This window comes from Giraffa tippelskirchi, chromosome 2, assembly GCF_054371585.1.
Source record: "Giraffa tippelskirchi isolate mGirTip1 chromosome 2, T2T-mGirTip1v1.2.pri, whole genome shotgun sequence".
NCBI classification, from domain to species: domain Eukaryota; kingdom Metazoa; phylum Chordata; class Mammalia; order Artiodactyla; family Giraffidae; genus Giraffa; species Giraffa tippelskirchi.
The window spans coordinates 14,597,378-14,621,717 of NC_137276.1; the positions used below are offsets into that span (position 1 = coordinate 14,597,378).

At 48.1% G+C, this 24,340-nt stretch overlaps 1 protein-coding gene across 5 annotated transcripts in view; it reads left to right on the plus strand.

Moving 5' to 3' along the window:
* Positions 1–24,340, plus strand: part of HSPA12A (heat shock protein family A (Hsp70) member 12A) — a 173,353-nt gene that overhangs the window by 111,202 nt on the left and 37,811 nt on the right. Inside the window, exon 1 of one of the 5 annotated variants that reach the window (XM_081573474.1) lies at positions 16,748–16,944. The exons of the other annotated variants lie outside the window; for them this stretch is intronic. Within the exon in view, the coding sequence (XP_081429600.1) occupies positions 16,932–16,944 (13 nt within the window). The 5' untranslated portion in view covers positions 16,748–16,931. Of the gene's footprint in view, positions 1–16,747; positions 16,945–24,340 lie in introns of those variants that run through there. 5 annotated transcript variants of the gene reach the window in all.

Sequence of the window (24,340 nt, forward strand, 5' to 3'; positions counted from 1 at the left end):
GGCCTTGGAGTACAGAATGAAGCAGGGCAAAGGCTAATAGAGTTCTGCCAAGAGAATGCACTGGTCATACAAACACCGTCTTCCAACAACACAAGGGAAGAGTCTACACGTGGACACCACCAGATGGTCGACACCGAAATCAGATTGATTATATTCTTTGCAGCCAAAGATGGAGAAGCTCTATACAATCAGCAAAAACAAGACCGGGAGCTGACTGTGGCTCAGATCATGAACTCCTTATTGCCAAATTCAGACTTCAATTGAAGAAAGTAGGGAAAACCACTAGACCATTCAGGTATGGCTTAAATCAAATCCCTTATGACTATACAGTGGAAGTGAGAAATAGATTTAAAGGACTAGATCTGATAGACAGAATGCCTGATGAACTGTGGATGGAGGTTCGTGACATTGTACAGGAGACAGGAATCAAGACCATCCCCAAGAAAAAGAAATGCAAAAAAGCAAAATGGCTGTCTGAGGAGGCCTTACAAATAGCTGTGAAAAGACGGAAGCGAAAAACAAAGGAGAAAAGGAAAGATATTCCCATTTGAATGCAGAGTTCCAAAGAATAGCAAGAGAGATAAGAAAGTCTTCCTCATCAATCAATGCAAAGAAATAGAGGAAAACAATAGAATGGGAAGGACTAGAGATCTCTTCAAGAAAATTAGAGATACCAAGGGAACATTTCATGCAAAGATGGGCTCAATAAAGCACAGAAATGGTAGGGACCTAACAGAAGCAGAAGATATCAAGAAGAGGTGGCTAGAATACACAGAAGAACTGTACAGAAAAGATCTTCATGACCCAGATAATCACAATGGTGTGATCACTCACCTAGAGCCAGACATCCTGGAATGTGAAGTCAAGTGGGTCTTAGGAAGCATCACTACAAACAAAGCTAGTGGAGGTGATGGAATCCCAGTTGAGCTATTTCAAATCCTGAAAGATGATGCTGTGAAAGTGCTGCACTCAATATGCCAGCAAATCTGGAAGACTCAGCAGTGGCCACAGGACTGGAAAAAGTCAGTTTTCATTCCAATCCCAAAGAAAGGCAATGCCAAAGAATGCTCAAACTACCGCACAATTGCACTCACCTCACACGCTAGTAAAGTAATGCTTTACTAGACTGACTTCTCCAAGCCAGGCTTCAGCAATACATGAACCATGAACTTCCAGATGTTCAAGCTGGTTTTAGAAAAGACAGAGGAACCAGAGATCAAATTGCCAACATCCACTGGATCATTGAAAAAGCAAGACAGTTCCAGAAAAAACATCTATTTCTGGTTTATTGACGATGCGAAAGCCTTTGACTGTGTGGATCACAATAAACTGTGGAAAATTCTGAAAAAGATGGGCATGCCAGACTACCTGACCTGCCTCTTGAGAAATCTGTATGCAACTCAGGAAGCAACAGTTACACTGGACATGAAACAACAGTCTGGTTCCAAATAGGAAAAGGAGTACGTCAAGGCTGTATATTGTCACCCTGCTTATTTAACTTATATGCAGAGTACATCATGAGAAATGCTGGGCTGGAGGAAGCACAAACTGAAATCAAGATTGCTGGGAGAAATATCAATAACCTCAGATATTCAGATGACACCACCCTTATGGCAGAAAGCGAAGACGAACTAAAGAGCCTCTTGATGAAAGTGAAAGAGGAGAGTGAAAAAGTTGGCTTAAACTCAACATTCAGAACACGAAGATCATGGCATCCAGTCTCATCACTTCATTGCAGATAGATGGGGAAACAGTGGAAACAGTGGCTGACTTTATTTTTCTGGGCTCCAAAATCACTGCAGATGGTGATTGCAGCCATGAAATTAAAAGACGCTTACTCCTTGGAAGGAAAGTTATGACCAACCTAGCCAGCATATTAAAAAGCAGAGACATTACTTTGCCAACAAAGGTCCATCTAGTCAAGGCTATGGTTTTTCCAGTAGTCATGTATGGATGTGAGAGTTGGACTGTGAAGAAAGCTGAGCACCAAAGAATTGATGCTTTTGAACTGTGGTGTTGGAGAAGACTCTTGAGAGTCCCTTGGACTGCAAGGAGATCCAACCAGTCCATCCTAAAGGAGATCAGTCCAGGATGTTCATTGGAAGGACTGATGTTGAAGCTGAAACTCCAATACTTCGGCCACCTGATGCGAAGAGCTGACTCATTGGAAAGACCCTGATGCTGGGAAGGGTTGAGGGCAGGAGGAGAAGGGGATGACAGAGGATGAGATGGCTGGATGGCATCATCGACTCGATGGACATGGGTTTGGGTGGACTCCGGGAGTTGGTAATGGACAGAGAGGCCTGGTGTGCTGTGGTTCATGGGGTCGCAAAGAGTCGGACACGACTGAGCGACTGAACTGAACTGAACTGAATAGGTTTAATAAAAAAGTTTTTATGTCTGTCCTTGGCAAAATAAAAATTTAACAATACTTTATTAGGCCCAAATAGGGGGATTTTATTGCTTGGTAAATTAAGGCGTTGTGGAACCAGAATTAGTGAAGATCTGGGGGAGGAGTTGCTGGGTCCTCAGGAGCCATTAGCACTTAGTTAGTGTGACTTTGATAATCAGAGTGAGAAATGGTTAAAGCTGGAGGGTACAATAGGGCTTTCAGTATCTGTGAGCCAACCTCGTCAATTTTCCTGATAAAGAAACAGAATCCTCGAAAGTGGCAGTCACATGAAGAGCAGACAGTTACCTAGTGGGAGAATAGCATCATGATGTCTCTCAAGGCAAGGAAGACTCTGCTTGTCTGGGTTGAGATATGAGGACTGGGAGGCTGAGGGTACAGACAGTGGGCTGGCAGCACCCAGCTTGGGCCCTGGAGGGGACATGGGGGGAAGGGATGGTCTAGTCCCAAGGGGAATGGTGAACAGTGGTGCCAAAGACCCAGCAAGACCTGATGTGCTGTGCTTAGTCACTCAGTTGTGTTTCTGAGTACTTCCAGACCTGTCTTTGGAAGGCTGTTGGGAGTGTGTGTGTGTGTATGTGTGTGTGTGTGTGTGTGTGCGCGCGTGCGCACGCATGCATGTGTGTGTGCATGCAGGTATGGTAAGAGGAAGAGGGAACAACAGAGATGGAGGAGAGGGAAGGAGAGGGACAGAGAGAGAGGAACGGAGAGACTGTAGAAGCTTCTGGTAGATCTTCCCTTGGGTTTCGTATGGTTCATTAAACATGAACCCACAAAGACTTGGCTAGTTGTGGACATTGATTTTGCCCCACCACTGCGCTTCTTGGGTCTTCCTTGAACATTCACCAGTGAGATCCCAAAGTGCTACACGCTGGGGTCAGAGCCCGAGGTTCTCAGGAAAGAAGATGAGCCCACAGGATGGGATGTATCAGGATGCAGTAGGAAAGTCAGAATTCACTTCCTCCTACTTATTTTTTGATCTAAGCCTTGTGCATTGAATGAATATTTATATGGAAAAGGCAGAATTCCTCACTGAATTATATATGTATATTACATATATATTTATCTATCTTATGAAATAGGCATGTATCCCTATAGAGTAAGACCTTAAGATAGAATACAACATGCTGAAGAATGCAGGGGGGTCATGCTAACACTGCCCTTCAAAAATCTTAGTGGATGGGGTTGGGAAGGGTGGGGCCACTTTCTAGGAAAATACTAGCAATGAGGTTGAAATAAGCAGCAAAACATAAACACAGAAGCCAAAAATATAACCACTGTGGTGGAGGTGTGGCCCGGCTCATCCTGTGACTCATGAGGGAGTTATCAGGGGTTTTGTGTCCCAAGGTAGCAGCCCTCCCACCTCCTTCTGCCAGCAAAGCGTCTCCCTCTCCATACCTTTACCCATGCTCACAACTAGTTTTGCCGTTTGCCCTTAGGAGAATTTGTGGATTGGTTTCCATCTGTGAATATGCTTACCACTCAAGGTGACCCTCTCCTGCTTCCCCCGACCCCTAGCTGAACCTTCAGGGCCCAGAGCCCATGGGTGGCCGTATGGTCATCCCACGCATACTGCCAGCTCCAGGCTTGTCCCCAAATGTGACAGCTGAATGGCAGGATCCTGACCAGTATGTGACTGATTAAAGCTGAGGGCAGTGCTGGGAAAAAGTTGGAGCCCAGAGGACCTAGGAGCCCAGGGTGGGGCCTGGGACCCAAGTAGAAGGCCTGCCCCCTCACAGGGTGGCAAGATGTCTGTCTCAGCACTGAGGATGGCCCACTTCAGATAGGGGACATTTATCTGGGGACATGTGGGGGGTTAACTGGGTTTCCCCTGTGGCTCAGCAGTAAAGAATCTGCCTGCAAGGTCGGAGCCGCGGGAGACTTGGGTTTGATCCCTGGGTGGGGAAGATCCCATGGAGGAGGGCATGGCAACCCACTCCAGTATTCTTGCCTGGAGAATCCCATGGACAGAGGAACCTAGTGGGCTTCAGTCCATGGGGTTGCAAAGAGTTGGACACAACTGAAGCGACTTAGCACACACCCATGCACAAGGGCTTGACTATTAGAGCCAGAGCAATACCCATTGAAGTCCTGGGCCTGGAGGAGGCTGAGGTCAAGGCAGTTCAAGAACTCCTTCCAGGCGGGTCCCTGAGCTGAGCCCTCAGCTCTGAGAGGAGGCAGTATGGAATCGTGGGACCAGCTCGAGTCTTGGGCTAGCTCTGCAGCAGACTCCTTGTGAGCCTTGGGCAGGCCTGGCAACCTTCTTGAGCTTTTGTCTCCTCATCTCTAGGGTGGAGCTGGGAGATAAAGCTTACCCCATGGGGTCACTGGGGAGATTTGCCAGACAGAGAGTGGCCCCCAGAGTGTGGGAACCAGGTAATCACTGCAAGCTGATGGAGGCTGAGGTCCTGATGTGGGAAACAGGAGCAGATGAGAACTCATGCAGGAGTACGGAGTAGAGTACCTTGGCTGAGCAGCAGGGCCCCTCAGGGAGGTGGAAGCCAGCCTTGTACCCTGCTCACCCCTCCCCCTCCACCCCCAACATCTCCTCTGTCCTCACGATGTCTTGGGCAGAGACTGGGAGAAAACGAAGATAACTTTGGTTCTCATAACAAAAGCATTACATGTTAATCACGGAAAATCGAATCCAAAGGATGAAAGGAGGAAACAGCCAGGACCACACGCCCACAGGCAGCCCCTGTTAACCCCTCGGTGCTCAACCATCCAGAGTTGCCAGTTCATGCAAGACAGAGCCAATAGACGAGCTTTCACAAAACCCAGCTCCGTGGGGAAGGGGGTGTTATCCTCTTTTTATAGATGAGGACACAGAGGCTTGAAAGGGTATGCTTCTTGGTTAAGGGTCCGTGGGGAGAGAGCGGGTGGTGGACCTGATGGTTTCTGAACTTGGATTTTTGTGTTCCTCAAAAATCCTTGTCCTGGATAATTTCTCTAACACTCCCTCACATGCTTTGCCTCCACCACCAGAAAGCCGCTCCACAGGACCCTTCAGGTCCCTTTCACCAGTCATCCAGGGAGCAGGAGGGGCTGGGCACTGCCCTGGTGCAGGCTCTGCATGGGCTCGAGGGGTGAGGGTTCTGGAAAAGTGACCGAACTCTCTGTTCTTAGAGCTCAGGGCTGTGCTGTGTGAGGGGCCTGGGCTGTGGGTGGCTCAGTGGAGCTGTCTGAACCTGGACACAGGTGACCCGAAGCCCAGATAGCAAGGTGCTGTCAGGTGGGCATCTGGCAAAAAGGCAAACACACCTGAGAGCCCCAGCCCTTCTTTTGGGGGTACCTTAGTGGCAGGAGCAGCAGGGACCTCGGGAGCAGGGCTTCTGGTCCCGTCAGGAGGCCTCATTACAGCTGCCTCGTGGGCTTCCTTAAGGAGCAGTCAGGCCCCTTCTCATAGAAGCATCTTTGTGTCCATCTGGCAGTTTCCCCACAGGTGCCCACGCCCTGTAGAGAGTTCTAGGGGATGAGGCTGCTGCTTGCTGGTGAGCCTTGAGCAGGTAGGAGGGGTACAGTGGGGTGCACCAGGTGGCAGGCTGGAGGCCTGTGGACAAAGGTTTGCTCATTCATTTGAATTCATTGCCTATAATTAAAATGAAGGAGAGGGACTTCCCTGGTGGTCCAGTGGTTAAGAATCCACCTGCCAATGCTGGAAACACGGGTTTGAGCCCTGGTCTGGGAAGATCCCACGTGCCACGGGGCAACTAAGCCCATGTGCCACAACTATTGAGCCCGTGGAGCCCATGAGCTGCAACTGCTTAGTTCACTTATTGCAGCTCCTGAAGCCCCCAGGCCCTGGAACCCATGCTCCACAACAAGAGAAGCCACCGCAATGAGAAGCCGATGCACTGCAACTTGAGAGTCAGACCCACTCGCTGCAACTAGAGAAAGCCTGCACGCAGCAACAAAGACCCAGCACAAACAAAAATAAAAAAATAAATAAAATGTTGTAAAATGCATGAGAGATTTCACCTAGCCACCTGGATTTCTGACTCTTCTGTTGGGTGGAGTTAAAGCACAGCTGACTCTTTGGACCGTACTTGGGTCCCCAGTGTGGGCCTCCCATCACCTCTACAGTCCCTATCTTGAGTTTTCTTTTCTCACCCCACTCACATTGTTTGCTTAGCGCTGAGTTAGGGGAATGTTCTCCTGTTCTCGTACCCACATGTAAGAAGGGGTCATCAAAGGACAACCGCTCCCCTTAGTTCCACCCTCTGGATCCCTGGGTGTCTTTGGTGACCTTGAGGGGCACGCAGAGCTTGCATTCAAGTTGGCTTTGCTTCTTACCAGCTGCAAGCGAAGTTCTGTCTCCTCATGCCTCAGTTTCTGGAAAGAAGTTGATAATGCAGGGCAGGTGTGAAGAATAAGTGTGATGATGCTGGCAATGCCATGCCCCGGACATAACACCCACAGCCCAGGTTACAGGTGTCCTTCTTGTATGCTGTTTATTTTTATTATTGGTATAATTTACATACAGTAAGCCTACACATGTTAAGTGTGCAGCTCACAGGTTTTTACACACACACATTCACACATATGTGTATATTTATATACATATATATATATATATATATACACACCATATACTTGTGTGGTATACACAAGTAATAGTCATGTATGGATGTGAGAGTTGGACTGTAAAGAAAGCTGAGAGCCGAAGAATTGATGCTTTTGAACTGCGGTGTTGGAGAAGACTCTTGAGAGTCCCTTGGACTGCAAGAACATCAAACCAGTCAATCCTAAAGGAAATCAGTCCTGAATATTCATTGGAAGGACTGATCCTGAAGCTGCAATACTTTGGCCACCTGTTGCCAAGAACTGACTCATTGGAAAAGACCCTGATGTTGGGCAAGATTGAGTGCAAGAGGAGAAGGGGACTACAACAGAGGATGAGATTGTTGGATGGCATCACCGACTCAATGGACATGAGTTTGAGCAAGCTCTGGGAGTTGGTGATGAACAGAGAGGCCTTGCATGCTACAGTCCATGGGGTCGCAAAGAGTTGGACATGACTGAGTGACTGAACTGAACTGATACTTGTGTGATGAGCCCAATGATGGCCCTTCAAGATGTCCATGTCCTACTCCCCTGGGACATTCACATGCGGTACCTTGCACAGCCAAATGGACTTTGCAGATGTGATTGCATTAAAGGATTTGAGAAGGAGAGGTTGTCCTGGATTATCAGGGGAGGCTCAGTGTAACCCCAAGGGTCCTTATACATAAAAGAGGAGTCAGGAGGGTCAGAGTCAGAGATTGGGAGGTGGGAGATAGATGGGGAAACAGTGGATGACTTTATTTTGGGGGGCTCCAAAATCACTGCAGATGGTGATTGCAGCCATGAAATTAAAAGACCTTTACTCCTTGGAAGGAAAGTTATGACCAACCTAGACAGCATATTAAAAAGCAGAGACATTAGTTTGCCAACAAAGGTACGACTAGTCAAAGCTATGGTTTTTCCAGTGGTCATGTATGGATGTGAGAGTTGGACTGTGAAGAAAGCTGAGCACCAAAGAATTGATGCTTTTGAACTGTGGTGTTGGAGAAGACTCTTGAGAGTCCCTTGGACTGCAAGGAGATCCAACCAGTCCATCCTAAAGGAGATCAGTCCTGGGTGTTCATTGGAAAGACTGATGTTGAAGCTGAAACTCCAATACTTTGGCCACATGATGCGAAGAGTTGACTCATTGGAACCTGATGCTGGGTAGGATTGGGGGCAGGAGGAGAAGGGGACGACAGAGGATGAGATGGGTGGATGGCATCACTGACTCGATGGACATGGGTTTGGGTGACTCAGGGAGTTTGTGATGGACAGGGAGGCCTGGTGTGCTGCGATTCATGGGGTCGCAAAGAGTCGGACACGACTGAGCGACTGAACTGAACTGATGCTGCTGGCTTTGAAGGTGGAGCCAGGGGACACAAGCCAAGGAATGCAGGTGTCCTCTAGAAGCTGGGAAAGGCAACGGAATGGATTTTCCCCTGGAACCTTCAGAAGGAGGAATGTAGTCCTGTGAACACTTTGATTTTGGCCTGGTGAGACCTGTGTCAGACTTCTTACCTCCAGCACTGTCTGGTTTGTAGTCACTGAGTTTGTGATAATTTATTACAGCAGCAATAGGAAGCAGATACACTGCATAACCGCCATGCTAGGTGAGACAGAGGACATCTTCATCATTCTAGAAAGTTCCCTTATGCCCCATTCCAGTCTCTGTCTACCTCCACTGTCAGTTAACCATTGTTCTGATGATACCTTTCACCTTACATGTGCCTGAACTTCATATGATTGGAAACTTAGAGCATCTGTTCTTTCATATTCAAGGTCTTCCATTCAACACAGTGCTTCTGAGGTTTGTTCTTGTTGCTGGGTATATTGGATTCTGCTCCCTTTTGATTGCTGAGTAGTATTTCATTGTACGACCATACCATACTTTGTGCATCCGTTCTCCTGTGAATGGATGTTTGAATTGTTTCTGGGTTTTGGCGATGATGAAAAGCCTGCTGTGAACCTTCTGGAACAGATCCTTTGGTGGATGTGTACATAAACTTGTTTCTCTCGGGTAGAGTCCTGGTGGTAGAATGCTGGGTCACAGGGTGGGGATGGTCAGCTCAAGAAGAAATTCTGGGGCTGTGAAGCACAAGCATGGTTCAGCCCGGCCGGCCTTGGGGTCTGGAGGCTGATGGCCACCTCGCTTGCCTGCAGTGGTTTCTGGGGTGCACACATGGTTGGGGCGTGCCTCCTCTGGTCCAGAGCGGGGGACTTAGTGGGTCTCAGGTGGAGATGCAGGTGGCAAACCTCAGCCAGCAGGTGTGTGCCCTGGCCCCGGGGATGATGGGTGTGCCTGTGCTTCTTGGGGCTTCCCAGGTGGCATTAGTGGTAAAGAACCTGTCTGCCAGTGCAGGAGACGTAAGAGACGTGGGTCCGGTCCCTGGGTTGGGAATGATTCCCTGGAGAAGGAAATGGCAACCCTCTCCAGTGTTCTTGCCTGGAGAATCCCATGGAGGGAGGAGCCTGGTGGACTGAAGTGACTTAGCACACACGCATGTGCTTCTCGAGCACCTGCTCCACACCCAGCTTGGGGCTGGTGTTTTCTCACAGGCCTTCCCTAGTGGTCTCCACACAGCCCTGTGATGGGGAGTGGTCATTAGCCCAGGTTGCAGCTGTGGAAACCGAGGCCCAGGGCAGAGTCCCGTCTGTGGCAGAGCCGGTGAGGGTGGAACCAGGTGTTCTTTTTCAGCCCAGCTAACTCTGTGACCTTGATCCCGTCTCCTACCACTGGAAGAGTAGCTCAAAGCTGTGCCTGGTTGGAGGGCAGCCACGAGGGTCAGCTTCTCCTACAGGAAGGTTAGTGGGGCCTTTTCTCCCTGCACACGGGTGCACAAGAGGGCCAGGGGGATGGCAGATGGCTTCCCAGATGGCAGAGAACACAGCCCATCTGGTGCAGGGGTTGTCTAGGGGCTGTCATGATGGGGGAGACAGTGATAAGGGGCTAATGGAGCTGTCTAATTGGTTAAAGAGTTAGGTCTGATATGAAGGGTGGAGGAGAGCCACCGCAGGTGCCTGAGGCTGGGAGTAACCAGATGAGATTGGTGGTTGTGATGTAATCCAGGGGGGCAGCCTGGAGGCAGGGTGCAAGGCCTCTGGGAAGCTCTCCACTGCTCTGTCTTTGCTTGTGCTTGTCCTTCTGCCTAGAGCTCCCTCCCCCCATCTCATTTACTGAGCAAATTTGCCCTTCAAGAGGCCAGTCGAACCTCACCACACTGGGCCTGCCCCCTCTGACCTCAGTCCCCCATGGCACTTACCATGGTGTCTAATAAAGAGTTCATGAGCAGGATAGAAGTTTCCAGTGTTCTTAATTATAACATTTAAATGGAAATCACTTGCTCTGTAGTGGCCTGAGAACTCATCGTCAGATTCTCACACATTAAATACTCTTGTGATGTGTAACCACTGGACAAGATGGATGGCAGCGCAATGGGTTTGGGACAGGGGAGGGTGTGGGCAGCCGCACAAGGGCCGGGGCCCTTGTCTTCTCTGCTGATGGACTTGCCGGGATGCTAAAGTGATGCCCTGTGGCCCCTGCCAGCTTCCCTGCTGCACGTTTAATTTCTGGAAGTCTTCTCGTTCACTAGCTCAGACTGTCCCCAGAGTTGTGGCCACACCTTGGGGACCTTCCCGGATTAGGTCTGTGGAGAGAGAGGGGCAGGGAGACAAGGCGGCGGGGAACAGGCTGTGTGGATGTCCCCGTGACCAGCTGCCACTTTCCCAGCCTCAGGCATTCCTGTGGGCCTCTCCCAGAGGTCACTGCCCTGTGCTCAGACATTCCAGTTCAGTGGGCGGGGATGTGCCTGGAGTGGGAGGCAGGCTGGTCACTCTGCATCTGGACCATTCTGCTCCTAAGAGGAGATGGCCACTGATTAACTCAGTTCCAGACGGAGCTGTTAAAGATAACAATGAAGTCTGAAGCCGTCATGGCATACGGTTAGACTTAGTGCAGCAAGCAGGTCTGGGTGCCGGGAGGGACAGACCCTCGGCACAGCAGCAATGGAAAGCCAAGAAACACCTCTCTGGGCTTATGGAGGGTGGGACAGCTTCTTAAGCCTGAGGTTGGGCAACTGGCCGTCCATAGGTAACAGCCAGGGTGCAAAGTCCCGTTCGTTAGCCCTCAGTTCTTGCATGTCCAGGCGCTAGAGACTGGAACGAGGGATCCTGGGAGGCCACGTGGCCCGAATACCAGGCGTGCACCAGGGTGTGGGCACCCGAGTTGGAGCTGAGTATTTTGGCATCTGGGGCCCTCTGTGTGGCCTCCTCATGGCCCCTAAATGTAATATGTGTATTATTTCCTGGGATTCACATGGTTTCCAGGCTTGCTGTCCCCTCCTCAGCTCAGGAGAGGGTTTGGAAGGAATCACGTTTGCCTTTCAACATTGTGGGGATGGAGGGGGATGGAGATTAGCAGGAGTTTGTGGTGTGTTTCCTCCTAACCTGCTGTAGCGATTCATACCAGGAGTTTTATTGTTTTGTTTTCATTGTAATTTGACTTGTGTTAAGTTCAGATGAGAAAATGGATCAAAGTTTCATGGTCAGCACCTGCTCGTTCTGGGACAGGAGCTGGCTCTGGTGTCTCGGTGGGGAGGCTCTGCCAGGTCATCATAGCTGCTCAGCCTTATGTGGGTCATGGGGTGCTCTGGGGGACCCTCTGGGTTTCTGGGTGCTCAGCAGACCCATAGGGTTTCCTGCTGCTCTGTGGAGTAGCCTAAGGAAGTAAGTAAGCCTCATTCTTGGGAAAAGTACCTAAAGAGGGTCTTTATATTCTTTGGGAGAAGAATATTTATACTCTTTGGTCTTTATATTCGGGGCTTCCCTGGTGGCTCAGATGGTAAAGAATCTGCCTGCAGTGAAGGAGACCTGGGTTTGATCCCTGGGTCGGGAAGATCCCCCGGAGAAGGGAATAGCAACACCCTCCAGTATTCTTGCCTGGAGAATCCCATGGACAGAGGAGCCAGGCGGGTGACAGTTCATGCAGTCTCAGAGTCTGCACAACTGAGCAACTAACACACACTTCTGAGCAAATTCTGTCCTGAGGGAATTGTCCACTGGTTTTTCGTTCTTCTTTTTTTTTTTTTTTTATCTCCCATGACTGCTCTGGAAGTTAGATATTCTATTTTAACTCTTTTCAAGCATAGTTACTCTTGAAATTGTGCCATGTATACATAATTTAGCAAAGTCCAAGTCCCAGTTTACTAATTCCATCTTTGTGAGAATGTCAATCCATCAGTGAAGGTTTTGTATAAAATAAAAATTAGGGAGTTAACACTTAGTCTTAAAAAGTCTGTGGTAGGACTTTCTTTCCCTCCAGCTGACATGAAGTCTTCGCCCAGCATGTGAGGAGTGGTCTGTGATGGGTGGCTGCCAGGCTGCCTGTGCTGGAGGGCATTTGGTTGCCTCCATGAAAGCCCCGCTTCAGGCTGCAGTAGATGGGCCATGATGGACCTCCCCAGGGGCTCTTTTGAGCCCTTTTGTGGTCTTTCTCTTCTCTTTTCCTTTCTATTTTGGAAGCAGGAATTTCTCAGACAGATTCCTGAGCACCGCTCAGCCCAGGACCCAGGCTCAGGCCACAGGCACTTGTGAATAGTTAACAGAAGAGTGTTTTCACGCTGGTGCACTTAGCCCTCTTGTTAAGATGGGGCTGTGACTCCTGTCAAGGGTTAGTGTGGCTGCAGGATATCGGGCACTTCTCCTGCTGTTTATTCTAGAATCCCTTGAAACTGCTTATCCGAGGGGAAGCATCGGCAAGCCCTCTGTCCACAGTTCTCTGTCAGAATGCCTGGCCCTTGGGAGTCTGGCCAGCCGGCTTCAGAGCATCTAGGGGAAAGGTGAAGACACAGCCGGTGACCTGGGGCACTGACTCCGCTCTGTGCCCACATTCTTGTGTTGCTAAAGAGCGGGGTATCTGGGGACAGACCAGTGGCAGCTGTTGCCCCCGGCCTGGCTGTAGTCAGCAGACATCCCGGGAGGACTGCTGAACCGTGCCTTGTCAGAGAGGTTGGCCTCCATCCAGGGAGGAAACAGTGGTCAGGGTGGCTGAAGTGGCTGATGGCCACCCCAGGAAGGAGGGCTGTGCTCCTGAGGGCAGGCTGGCTAGGGGACAGTTGTCCTAACAAGGTGGTTTCCTGCAGCTGTCTGAATTTTTTTTTTTAATTGGGATATAATTCACGTATTATAAAATCCGCCTTTAAAACAATTCAGTGGTTTTAGTATATTCACAAGGTTGTGCAACCATCCCCACTATCAAATTCCAGAGCATTTTCTTCACCCCCAAAAGAAACTCATGTGTGCGTGCTCAGTCATTTCAGTTGTGTGCGACTCTATGGACTATAGCCTGCCAAGCTCCTCTGTCCATGGGGTTCTCCAGGCAAGAATAGTGGAGTGGGTTGCCATTTCCTTCTCCAGGGGATTCTCCAGATCCAGAGATCGAACCCTCGTCTCTTTGGTCTCCTGCATTGACACGCAGGTTCTTTACCACTAGCACCACCTGGGAAGCCCAAAAGAAACTCATACCCATTAGCAATCCCTCCAAATTCCCACTCCCCACAGAGCTGTGAGTTTTCACTGCTCTTTGCTGCAAGTTACCAATGGTACAGGTTTGGCCAGTCCTACGGTCATGGAACCTCAGGACTGGGAGGTGGTGGAGGGAAGGAGCTTGGGCACTGGAGACAGGTAACTTACTAGCTGTGAGATTTGGGGGATATGCTTACCTTCTCTCCGCCTTGGTTTCCTCTGCTATTAAATGGGGCTAATAACTACCTATTTCTTACCTCGCTGGGTTGTTTGTAAAGATAAAATGAGACACCATAAGGAATAATAGTTACACTCGTTAAGACCTTGACCTGCATTATTCTTATTGAATTCTTATTAATTCCAGGAAGTAAGAGTTGTTATTATCTGTTTAATACGGAAGGAAAACTGAGCCACAGAGAAGTTTAGTTACTTGTTCAAGCTTGTACACTATGAATCAGTTTTTAGCTGCAAAGCATGGAAAACCTGACTTTATCTTGTTTCTAGAGGAGGAAATAAGTTATCACCATAAATGGGAAATTCAGAGGTCTAGCGGGCTCCAAAGCAGGTATTCAGGAGCTCATAGACAGCCCCCCCCTCCACCACCGAAGGAAAAATGGAGGTTCTTTCTATGCTGGCTGCATCTTGGGCTGGTGGCAAGATGGCGGCCACAGGTGCTGGCCTCTTGGGCTCACTTGAAGTTCAGGGCATTTCTTTCCCAGGAGCCTCCTTCATGCTCCAAGCTTCATGGTTCAAGGAGGCTTCCCTTCATGCTCCATCAGCCAGAATGGTGGGTCACAAACCCATTCCCACATCCATCGTTGGAAGGGGAAAGGGTTCCCCATGGTTGGTTCAGACTACTCAGGATCTACCCTGGATCTTGGGAAGAGTCACTCCTCGCCCCAGTCATATGAAATTGGTATTTACTTAAGGGAGAGGCTTCTCTGGTGGTTCGGCGGTAAAGAATCAGCCTGCAATGCAGGAGCCACAGGAGACATGGGTTCGATCCTTGGATAGGGAGAATCCCCTGGCAACCCACTCCAGTATTCTTGTCTGGAGAATCCCATGGACGGAGGAGCCTGGTGAGCTACAGTCCTAGGGTTGCAAAGAGTCAGACATGACTGAAGTGACTTAGCATGCATGCAAGAAGGGAGACATGGAATTGGGAGTGGATGATGCGGCTGTACACACAGATCAGTAAGTAACTGAGCTGGGATTTGAACCAGTCCCCGCAGGTCCAACACTCCTGAGCTTCACCGCAGTGCCACAGAGCTTCTGCAGCTCCCAGAGGGTAGTGAGTCTTGTGCTCAGTGAATCTTGGTTGAATGCCTTAATCCATACAGCCTGGTATCTGCTCCTCCCCAGTCCCATGTCCTTTTTTTCTGACCCTCTGTTGCTCTTCTATGGAGAAATGGTTACCTGGCTTCCACTTGAACTCCTCTAGTGATGTGGAATTTAGTACCTTTTCAGGCATTTCCTTCCCTTTTTGATAGTAAAGTGCCAAGGCTACCTTTCATGATGCTTTTAGATAATTAGAAAAAGATCTGCTCTGGGTGCAAAAATTAGAATAAGGTGTTCATTCTGGGCAATATAGCTCTTCAGTGCATGGCTTGGGAGGGCACTGTTGCAGTAAGACAACAGCACCCCTGCCCAGGGGTGGATGTAGTCCTGCTTGAGAGATGTCCCCCAAGGTGGGTGCCTTTGTGCAGGGCACAAACTGCGCCGCTGTTTGGGGACATTTCTTCTATCAAGATACTCCTTAGAGGGGTGTGTAAGGTGCATGAATCTCAGCTCTCAGACCCTGGCAGAGTGCAGCAGGTTAATGCTTGGGTTCTGGTTTGGGGAACAGGTGGGCTAAGGGCAGCCCTCCCTGCCTGGAGGTGGCACAGCTGTCCTGTATCAGAGGGTTCAGCTGAAGGGAGTGAACCAGCTGTCTGTCTCTTCAATCCTTACCCCCGTTCTGCTTCTTCCTCTTCTCCCCTCCCCAGGGACAGATGGTGAGTGTCTGGGAGGTGAATGATGCCCGTCCAGGGGAGACCAACAGGCTGGAGTGCCACTGCCCCGGCTTTAGTCTCAGTATAGTCAGTGCCAGCTGTGCCGTGGCCTCTGTGGGTTGGGCTGTCCCAAGGCTGTCCACAATAGAAACTGGGGAAGTCTAAACCCTGGCCTTCCAGGTGCCCAAGCAAATGGAATCTTTTCCTTGGTGGGAGAGTGATTCTTTTTTTAACCTGGTCGGTTCAAAAATGTGCTTCGTTGTATTAGGTTGGTTAAAAAGTTTGTTTGGGTTTCTCCGTGAGATGTCACGAGAAGTCTGAATGAAGTTTTTGGCCAACCCAGTAGAGGCCAAGAAGGTCTGAGTTTAATTGCCTGGTGAAAAGGACCATGTGGCTCCCCAAGTTCTCCTTGGTTAATCTGAAAGCACCCCTGAGATGAGCAGATGGCCTGAGCGGGAAGTCAGGGCCAGACAGTCTCCTTCACCCATGGCAGCAAAGCCCTCATATTTCCCATCATTAAGAGCTTTCCTGAAGGTTCTGTTTGCCAAGTTTCTGTCTGGTGAGACATTTTATCTTTGATTAACAAGCCCAGAGAAGCCTGATGTAAAGGAAATGCATTTGCTTCCCTTGTGCATAAGTGAGGGCTCTGCCTGTCCCCTGGTATAAGCACATGGCTGTTTTTCTTAACAGCTGTTGGACCTATTTGATGATGATGGTGGAAAGGATAATAAATACCATCTAGGTAGGGCTTCCCTGATAGCTCAGTTGGTAAAGAATCCGCCTGCAATGCAGGACACCCCGGTTGGATTCCTGGGTCCGCTAGAGAAGGGATAGGCTACCCACTCCAGTATTCTTGGGCTTCTCTGGTGGCTCAGCTGGTAAAGAATCTGCCTGCAGTGCAGGAGACCTGAGTTTGACCCCTGGGTTGGGAAGATCCCCTGGAGAAGGGAAATGCTACCCTCTCCAGTATTCTGACCTGGAGAATTTCATGGACTGTATAGTCCACGGGGTCGCTAAGAGTCAGACACGAATGAGCGACTTTCACTTTTATAACTTAGGTGCGTGCCATGCGCCAGGTTTTGTAGACATTATTTCATTTCTTCATGCGTTACTTGGCAGTGATCCTCAAAATGTATCACCATCATCATGATCCCTTCCCTCCCCATTTTCCAGGTGAGAAAACTGAGGTTTGAAGTCTCATTTCAGGGCATGCCTCTGGGAAGCAGCTGTACTAGGACTTGAGGCCAGGTTTTCCTGACTGTGGACTTCTGTGTTATCATAGCTCCTCCCACCCTGGTATCTGGATTTGAAGAATTATGACTTTTGAAGTGGAGAGCCCCATGTGGCTTTGGAGCCCAAGGAAGGGCAAACCACGCAGTCTTCTGAGCCTGGAGTCAGAGACAGCTGCTGGGCCTTAGAGGTGCCCTGTGATTGTGACCTCCTGACTTCCCCTGCTTGTCTGTGAAATGGAGATTAAAGGTAACACCTCTCTTGCAGTTTCAGCTTTCAAGAGAAACAGTACCTGTGTGGGACCTGGTACTGGGTATGGTGCAGGGGTGTAGGCTTGGAGATGGTGAGCTCTGAATTCATTTGGGCCACATCGGAACAGTGTGGGCTTCTTTCTTAACCTTTTAGACCTTAGTTTCTCATCCACTGAGTGGGAATGATGACAGTACCTCCAGCCCCCTAAACAGCAGGCTTCCTCCATGCGTGTGTGCTAAGTTGCTTCAGTTGTGTCCAACTCTTTGTGGACCCCACTGACTAGCTAACCAGGCTCCTCTGTCCATGGGATTCTCCAGGCAAGAATACTAGAGTATTCTTGTATACAGGCCCTCCTCCAGGGGATCTGCCCCACCGAGGGATTGCACCCTCATTTTTTGTCTTCTGTGTTGGCAGGCAGGGTTTTTTTTTACCACTTGGGAAGCCCAGGCTTCCTCCAACCACACTTGTCAAGCTCTTAAGTGAAAGTCACTCAGTTGTGTCCAACTCTTTACGACCCCATGGACTATACAGCCCATGGAATTCTCCAGGCCAGAATACTGGAGTGGGTAGCTGTTCCCTTCCCCAGGGAATCTTCCCAACCCAAGCATCGAACCCAGGTCTCCTATATTACAGGCAGATTCTTTACCAGCTGAGCCACCAGGGAAGCCTAAGAATACTGGACTGGGTAGCCTATCCCTTCTCCAGCGGATCTTCCCTACCCAGGAATCGAACCGGGATCTCCTGCATTGCAGGCAGATTCTTTATCAGCTGAGCTGCAGAGAAGCCCATATAGTGAAAGTGTTAGTCACTCAATTGTGTCCGACTCTTTGCAACCCCGTGGACTGTATCCCTCAAGGCTCTTCTATCCATGCAGTTCTCCAGGCAAGAATACTGGAATGGGTAGCCATTCCCTTCTCCAGGGAATCTTCCTGACCCAAGGATCAAACCTGGGGTCTCCTGCATTGCAGGCAGGTTCTTCACCATCTGAGCCACCTTTAAAAACTGCTCTTAGCCTGGCATGAAACTCGCATTCAGTGAGCGCCAACCATGACAGCTTTCCTAATAGATTTCTGAGTTTGTATTCTAATAATTTCAAATTAATAATTTGAGTTTAATAAACTTGCAAAATAGCCTAAATTAAAACAAAACAGACATAAATATCTGACATTAGCTGAAGGAATTCAGCTAATGGTGAGTGACGGTTGTTATCTATTTCCAAGGGTTTACCTCCTTTGTTCATTGAAATAATAGTGACAGAGGCCCTGAGAATCTGAATTCCCACTTCACGGAGAGAAGACGTGCCTGAGATAAGTGAGGTAGTTTCTCCAGGCTCACAAGCCAGCGTCCAAGCTCTCCATCTGCTGCGCCGTGTTCTGCATCCTCACCAGCAGCCATTTTGTTTCCTTACTTTCCTCTGAGAACAGCGGCCAAGGAGCCAACTTCAGCGTTGCTCCTGTTCTCAAGCTGCCCTGGTTTTGGGGAGACATGGCCCTCGGGCCTGTGCCCCAAGCTGACTGCTCTGCCTGAACATGGAGGACACTCTGCCTGCAGCCCATCCCCGCGGGACACCCCCTCCCTTTCTGGCATTTGTTCTTTTAGTACAAAGGGTCACAGGGTGACATCTGACATTGGCACTGCTGCTGGCCATTCCTCAGGCAGAGGGAGGAGATGCCAAGGCCTTCACGGAGGCTTGGGAGCCCAGGGAGTCTGAACACAGCTCAGAGGGTGTGTCTTGGGCTTAGAGAAACCCTGCCTGTCTACAGGGGCGGCTCTTGATTTCTCAGAGCATGGAGGGACCTGGAAGTGTGAGGGGGCAGCCCCCTGCCTCCTCTGAGACCATGAGTTTGCAGAACTTGTTTCAATGTAGAAGGGCCTTGTATCTGAAGCTGGGTGGGAGCCCGCCTCAGAGTGGGAGCCGCTCAGCTGGTGGCCGGACGCCTGCTTTGCTGCCTGCAAGGAAGTCTGGTGGTACCTGCTGAAATTCAGATTCCTTTCAAGGGCTGTCCCCACAGCCCCACCTCCTGAGAAACCACCTGGACCTGTACCCCTCACCCACTGGTGACCTGGGTCTGGAACCTTCCTAGGCCTTTGAAGTCCACATATTTAAGTTTAAATGAACATATATTCTTGCTTGTTCACTCACTTGACAAATGTCTGGAGCACCTACTGTATATGGGCCAGGTGCTTTCACTGATAACATAGCATAAGAAAAACATCAATCTCACCTTCTCAGCAGGAGGGAGATGGAAATGAAACTGGTATATGAAAACACCTACTCTTTTATCAAAGTTTAAAGCATACAAAGGGAGGGCAAATAATGTATCCGGTCCCCCATGAATCTGTCATCAGTTTCAATCATTATCAGTTTGTGGCCAATATTGTTTATCTCTGTCCCTCCCCTCCCATATTATTTTGATGAGCATCCCAGATATCGTGTTGTTTCATCTGTAAATACTTCAGAATGGTTCGCTAGTGGATAACTACTCTTAAAAATTACATAATTCCACCCTTAGCAGTAATTTCTTCATGTTATCAGTACCGGTCAGTCTTTACATTTCCAGTTGTCTTTTAAATTTTGTTGTTCATTCGAATCATGGTCCAGTAAAGCCCCGAGCATTGCAGTGACTGGAGTTGCTTTGTCTTTCTTTTAAGCTATGGCAGCCTGTCTCTCGGGCTGATCCAGATGGCCTGCTGACTCATCAGAAGTGCCTTTACTCAGCATCCCCAGACCCACTGGAGTAGAAACTTTGAGGGGAGGGGGGTCTGCACATATGTTTTAATAAGCACTCCAGGTGATTCTGATGTACTTCAGAGTTTGAGACCCTCTGATCTATAGTTTCCCCTCCTTCCTTCCTGTGTATTTTCCTTGTAACTTATTTCCTGATGAAAACTGGCTGTTGTCCTTAGTGTGTCCACAAGTTTGGGTTTAGCCAGTCAGTCCCTAGGTGCTGATGAGCAAGCTCCTCTCTCCTCTGTTCGGAGAGAACAAAGAAATCTCTTCTCCCACAAACAGAGGGGACTGACTTTCGGAAGGGGAATTCCCAGGAGGATGGGGTGGAAGTGGGGTGCACTCCAGGCTTGGGAACGGTACGTGTAAAGGTTGGAAGGCTGGATAGAGCACGCGTGTTTCAGAGTCTGTGAAAGGACTAGGTGGGGTCAGGGCGGAGGGCGATGGAGGGAGATGAGGCTGCAGAGGGTGGTGGGGTGGACTTTTAAAGGCCCAGGTGTGAGCTGTGTGCTAGATTTATCCTGTGGGGGATGGGAACAGAAGGCCCTAGCCTGGTCAAGTAATATGAGCAGACCTCAGCTCTGACCAGGTGCCTCAGACTGCAGGGAATCCTGACTTGGATGGAGAGACTCAGAGTGGGGAGGCTGAGAGACGTAGTGTGGGAACCCTGATAAGGGTCAGCAGGATCTGGACCAACGTTGTGACAGTGAGGTTGCAGAGGAAGGATGAATTTGAGAGATGCTAAGAAGTAGGAATGACAGGGCTTGGGAGTGCAGTGAGAAGGGAAGGAGTAATCTTAGGAGATCTCCCTTCTGGGAGCTATGATGGTTGCATTGACCAGGGGGGACATCTGAGGAGAGATGGACTTCGTCACACATGCATACATGTATGCCTACATTGGTGGAGGTAACTCAGCATGTTAATTACTAATATCCTGACCCGGGGGAGGGTTTGTTTGATGCCTCAATTGGGAAAGACCTCAGTGGCCCTCTAAGTCTATGGATAGTCACTGAGTCCACTTTTGGGCACACATAGAAATATCCACCGACCCATCCATCCACCGCTCTGTCTACCCACACAACCACCCATCTATCCATCCATCCATCTACCTACCCAATCATCCATCTATGCATCCACCCACTCAGCCATCTACTCACCCACTCACCCACCTAACCACTCATCTACCCCCTAACCACCCATCCATCCATCCATCCATCCATTCTTCCATATGTCCATCTATCCAATCATTTATCCATCCAAAATATACTGAGTGCCTGTGACAAGTCATGAGCTGAGGAGTCAGAGGTGAGTAAGGCATGGCTTTGCCCAGATGAGCCCAGGGTCTGTGAAAGAGAAGCCAAGTGGACAAAAGTATCTTAATACTGTGTATGGGGTGATCTGGTGGAGCCTCTCCAAATGCTGGGTCCCAGTGGGCAGGGGCTGTGAGGTTGCTGCATATAATTTGTGAAAATTAATAGGAAAGCTTGTTGGTTTATAAGGCATTTCCTCACCTCCCCACAGCAGCTGCCTGGACACACATGTGCCTGTGAACCTGTGGTTAAGAGAGAAATTATGAACTGTGCCCCACTCATGGTCTGAGGTTGCAGGAACTTGGGGATCTCACTGCCTCTGGGGAAACCTCACTGCCCAGTTCGCTCTCACTGGGGCATCTCATCTCCTAAACCATTTAGTGAGGGGGAAGGTAACTGGAAAATGCTGCTGTCAGGATGGGTTGATACAGGCCCCCACTGCCTGATGCTGTTTTTTCTCCCATTGTAAATGCTTATTTCTATAATTATTATTCAGCATTTAGAGAGAAGCTATTTTACACTCAGTGTTCTTTGAAGCTCGGAGGGTCTCCTGGTTCACACCAATAAAATTTCCATTTACTCTGAACATCAACCATGGTGATTGAAAAAAAAAAAACCCCATAAATTATTTACTGAAATGGAAGTTGAGTTTACGGTAATAATGCATTAGTTCAGCTAGCCATGCAGTCTGTTATAGGGTAATAAAAATTTTTTATTTTCCTTCTTAAAAGGTATTTGCCAGTAACCTACACATGACCTTGAACTGATCAATTTTCAAAGATGATACTACAAGGAGGGGATATAAGGAGAGAGAAAGGGAGAGCGTTTTTTCAAAGAGCCTGATTTTAGGCAATTGTCAGCAAATACCTGTTGTCTCACTGTTATCAGGAGAAAAGAAATGAGCATATATATCGCATTTTAAGAAATCATAAGGACTAGATCTTAAAAATCCTTTGGAAATACAGCATTTGTGTGATAGAACATAAATCTGAAAGCTAGCAAGGAGGCTTGTTTGAAAAATCTGGGGAGTCACCATTGTTTGAGACCACCTGTCATTTTGCATGAGCCTAGAGCCTTGTAAAATAACATCAGCCCGATGGTTTTGTCTTCTTCTTTTAAAATGTATTTATGGAGCAGGATCGATTTAATGTATCTCAGAAAGTCCACGATTCTGCTCACGGCCATTTGCTGACTAATGTCTCCAGCAGAGAACAACAATAGCACATTCATGAATTACGGCTGTCCCTGAGGTTCTTTTGTCAACTATTTTTTATTTTAGAAGCGTCTGCTTTGATTAAAGCCATTAGAGCCAGGAGCAAATAAAAAGGTGTCTGGCTTTTACATGTCTCGCATTTAATAGCAGGAACTCTGATGAAGCCTATATTTTAATTATTATACTTAAGGCAAGTGATGAGTATTAACCTCACAAGTTCAACTAGTTCCTCCTCTATTACCTGCTTTGGGGTCTAAAAAATCCTGTGGCAGGAGACTTGTTCGTTGAGTCTAATTTTTACTTGTTGATATCCTCTACTTGGCTGCATAAATATTTTCATTTATTTATATATTCCTCTTTGCTGCAAAAATTATTTTTTAAATGACTTGGTTGAAGAATGTTTTGGGGGCTGAGTCACAAGTTAAGAGTGAACTTAGGAACACCTGTATTTATTTATTTAAAATGTTGTAGATACTCTTATTATTTTTCTTTTTTAAAAAAATTATTTTTAATTGGAGGATAATTGTTTTACAATATTGTGTTGGTTCCTGCCATACATCAACATGAATCAGCCATAGGTATGCATATGTCCCCTCCTTCTTGAACCTCCTTCCCACCTCCCACCCCATTCACCCCCTCCAGATTGTCACAGAGCACCAGGTTGAGCTCCTTGTGTTATACGCAACTTCCCATTAGCTACCCATTTTATATATGGTAATGAATAAATCAATATTTCGATGTTACTCTCTCAATTCGTCCCACCCTCTCCTGCCCCTGCTCTGTCCGTAAGTCAATTCTCTATGTCTGAGTCTCTATTCCTGCCCTGCGAATAGGTTTATCAGTACCATCTGTCTAGATTCCATATATACGCATTAATACATGATACTTGTTTTTCTCTTTATGACTTGCTTCACTCTGCATAACAAGCCCTAGAAAAAAACTCAGATTTATTTTTATATTCACTAAACTAAAAAATATGCACGGTAAGTAAATGACCTAACTAATGGTAAATCATCTATGACTAATGTCAAAAAGACCTGAGGATTACTTTCTGGTGGTAGAAAGCTTCCGGTCTCTTCCTTCTCCGCTTAATTCTGTGGCTGATACTTCGCATTCTTGAAATATTCTGTGTTTTTCTGATTCCGTGATGTGAAATCATCAAATCCCTCTATGTTACTGCGTTTCAGGGTACTTAGTGCTTGAAATGGAAGATGCTTTGAGGATCTGTTTAATCTAGTTGAAACAGCAGAGTAGGTATTTCTTAGAACTCCCAGATGCCTCGGCTCTGCCCTGGACCACACTCCTGGTAAAGCAATTTTTCTTTAATCTGTTTCATCAACCCCTATCCCTACCTCTGCAGATTGGCATCAGTTTCCATCAGTTTCCTTTCTCTCTTCCAAGCCTGTGCTCTAAAAATCTCTAGTCTTGTCAGGCTTTTAGCATTGCCTTTCTCTTCTGCTCCTGTAATGCCCAAGTCACTTCGTGTGTACTGAACCGGAATATCATGTAGGTGGGAGTCGTCTCAGGGCAGATATTATTATATAGGCTTTACAGAGAAGCATAAACAGGGTCACAATTAATGACAGTTGGTATTTCTTACTGTAGATAATGGCCCAGGTTTAATTGGTAGCCAGAACACACAGCACGTACCTTGTACATTAGACATTCCATGTATCAACTCTCTCCTACTATTAGCTTAGATCTGCCAATTATCCATAGAACAACAGATAATATTCCATTGACCCTGTTGTGTTTCTTTTTAATCACCTATTGAACGAAAGCTCTCAAGATTGGTTGGCACTGAAGCATAGGTAGCCAATGGAAATTTGCTGTATGACGCAGGGAGCTCAAACCCAGTGCTCTGTGACAACCTAAAGAGGTGGGATGCGGTGGGAGGTGGGAGGGAGGTTCAAGAGAGAGGAGACGTACTTATATCTATGGCTGATTCATGTTGATATATGGCAGAAACCAACATAATATTGTAAAGCAATTATCCTCCAATTAAAAAGAAACACATTAAAAAAAAAAAAAAAGGTTGGTTGGGATTATTAGCACACCAGAAAACTTACCACATCCCTCAGGGGCTAAAGTAGTCATTTCCATATTCTTTTCCCTAAGAATTTTTGAGCACCTCTTTGACAT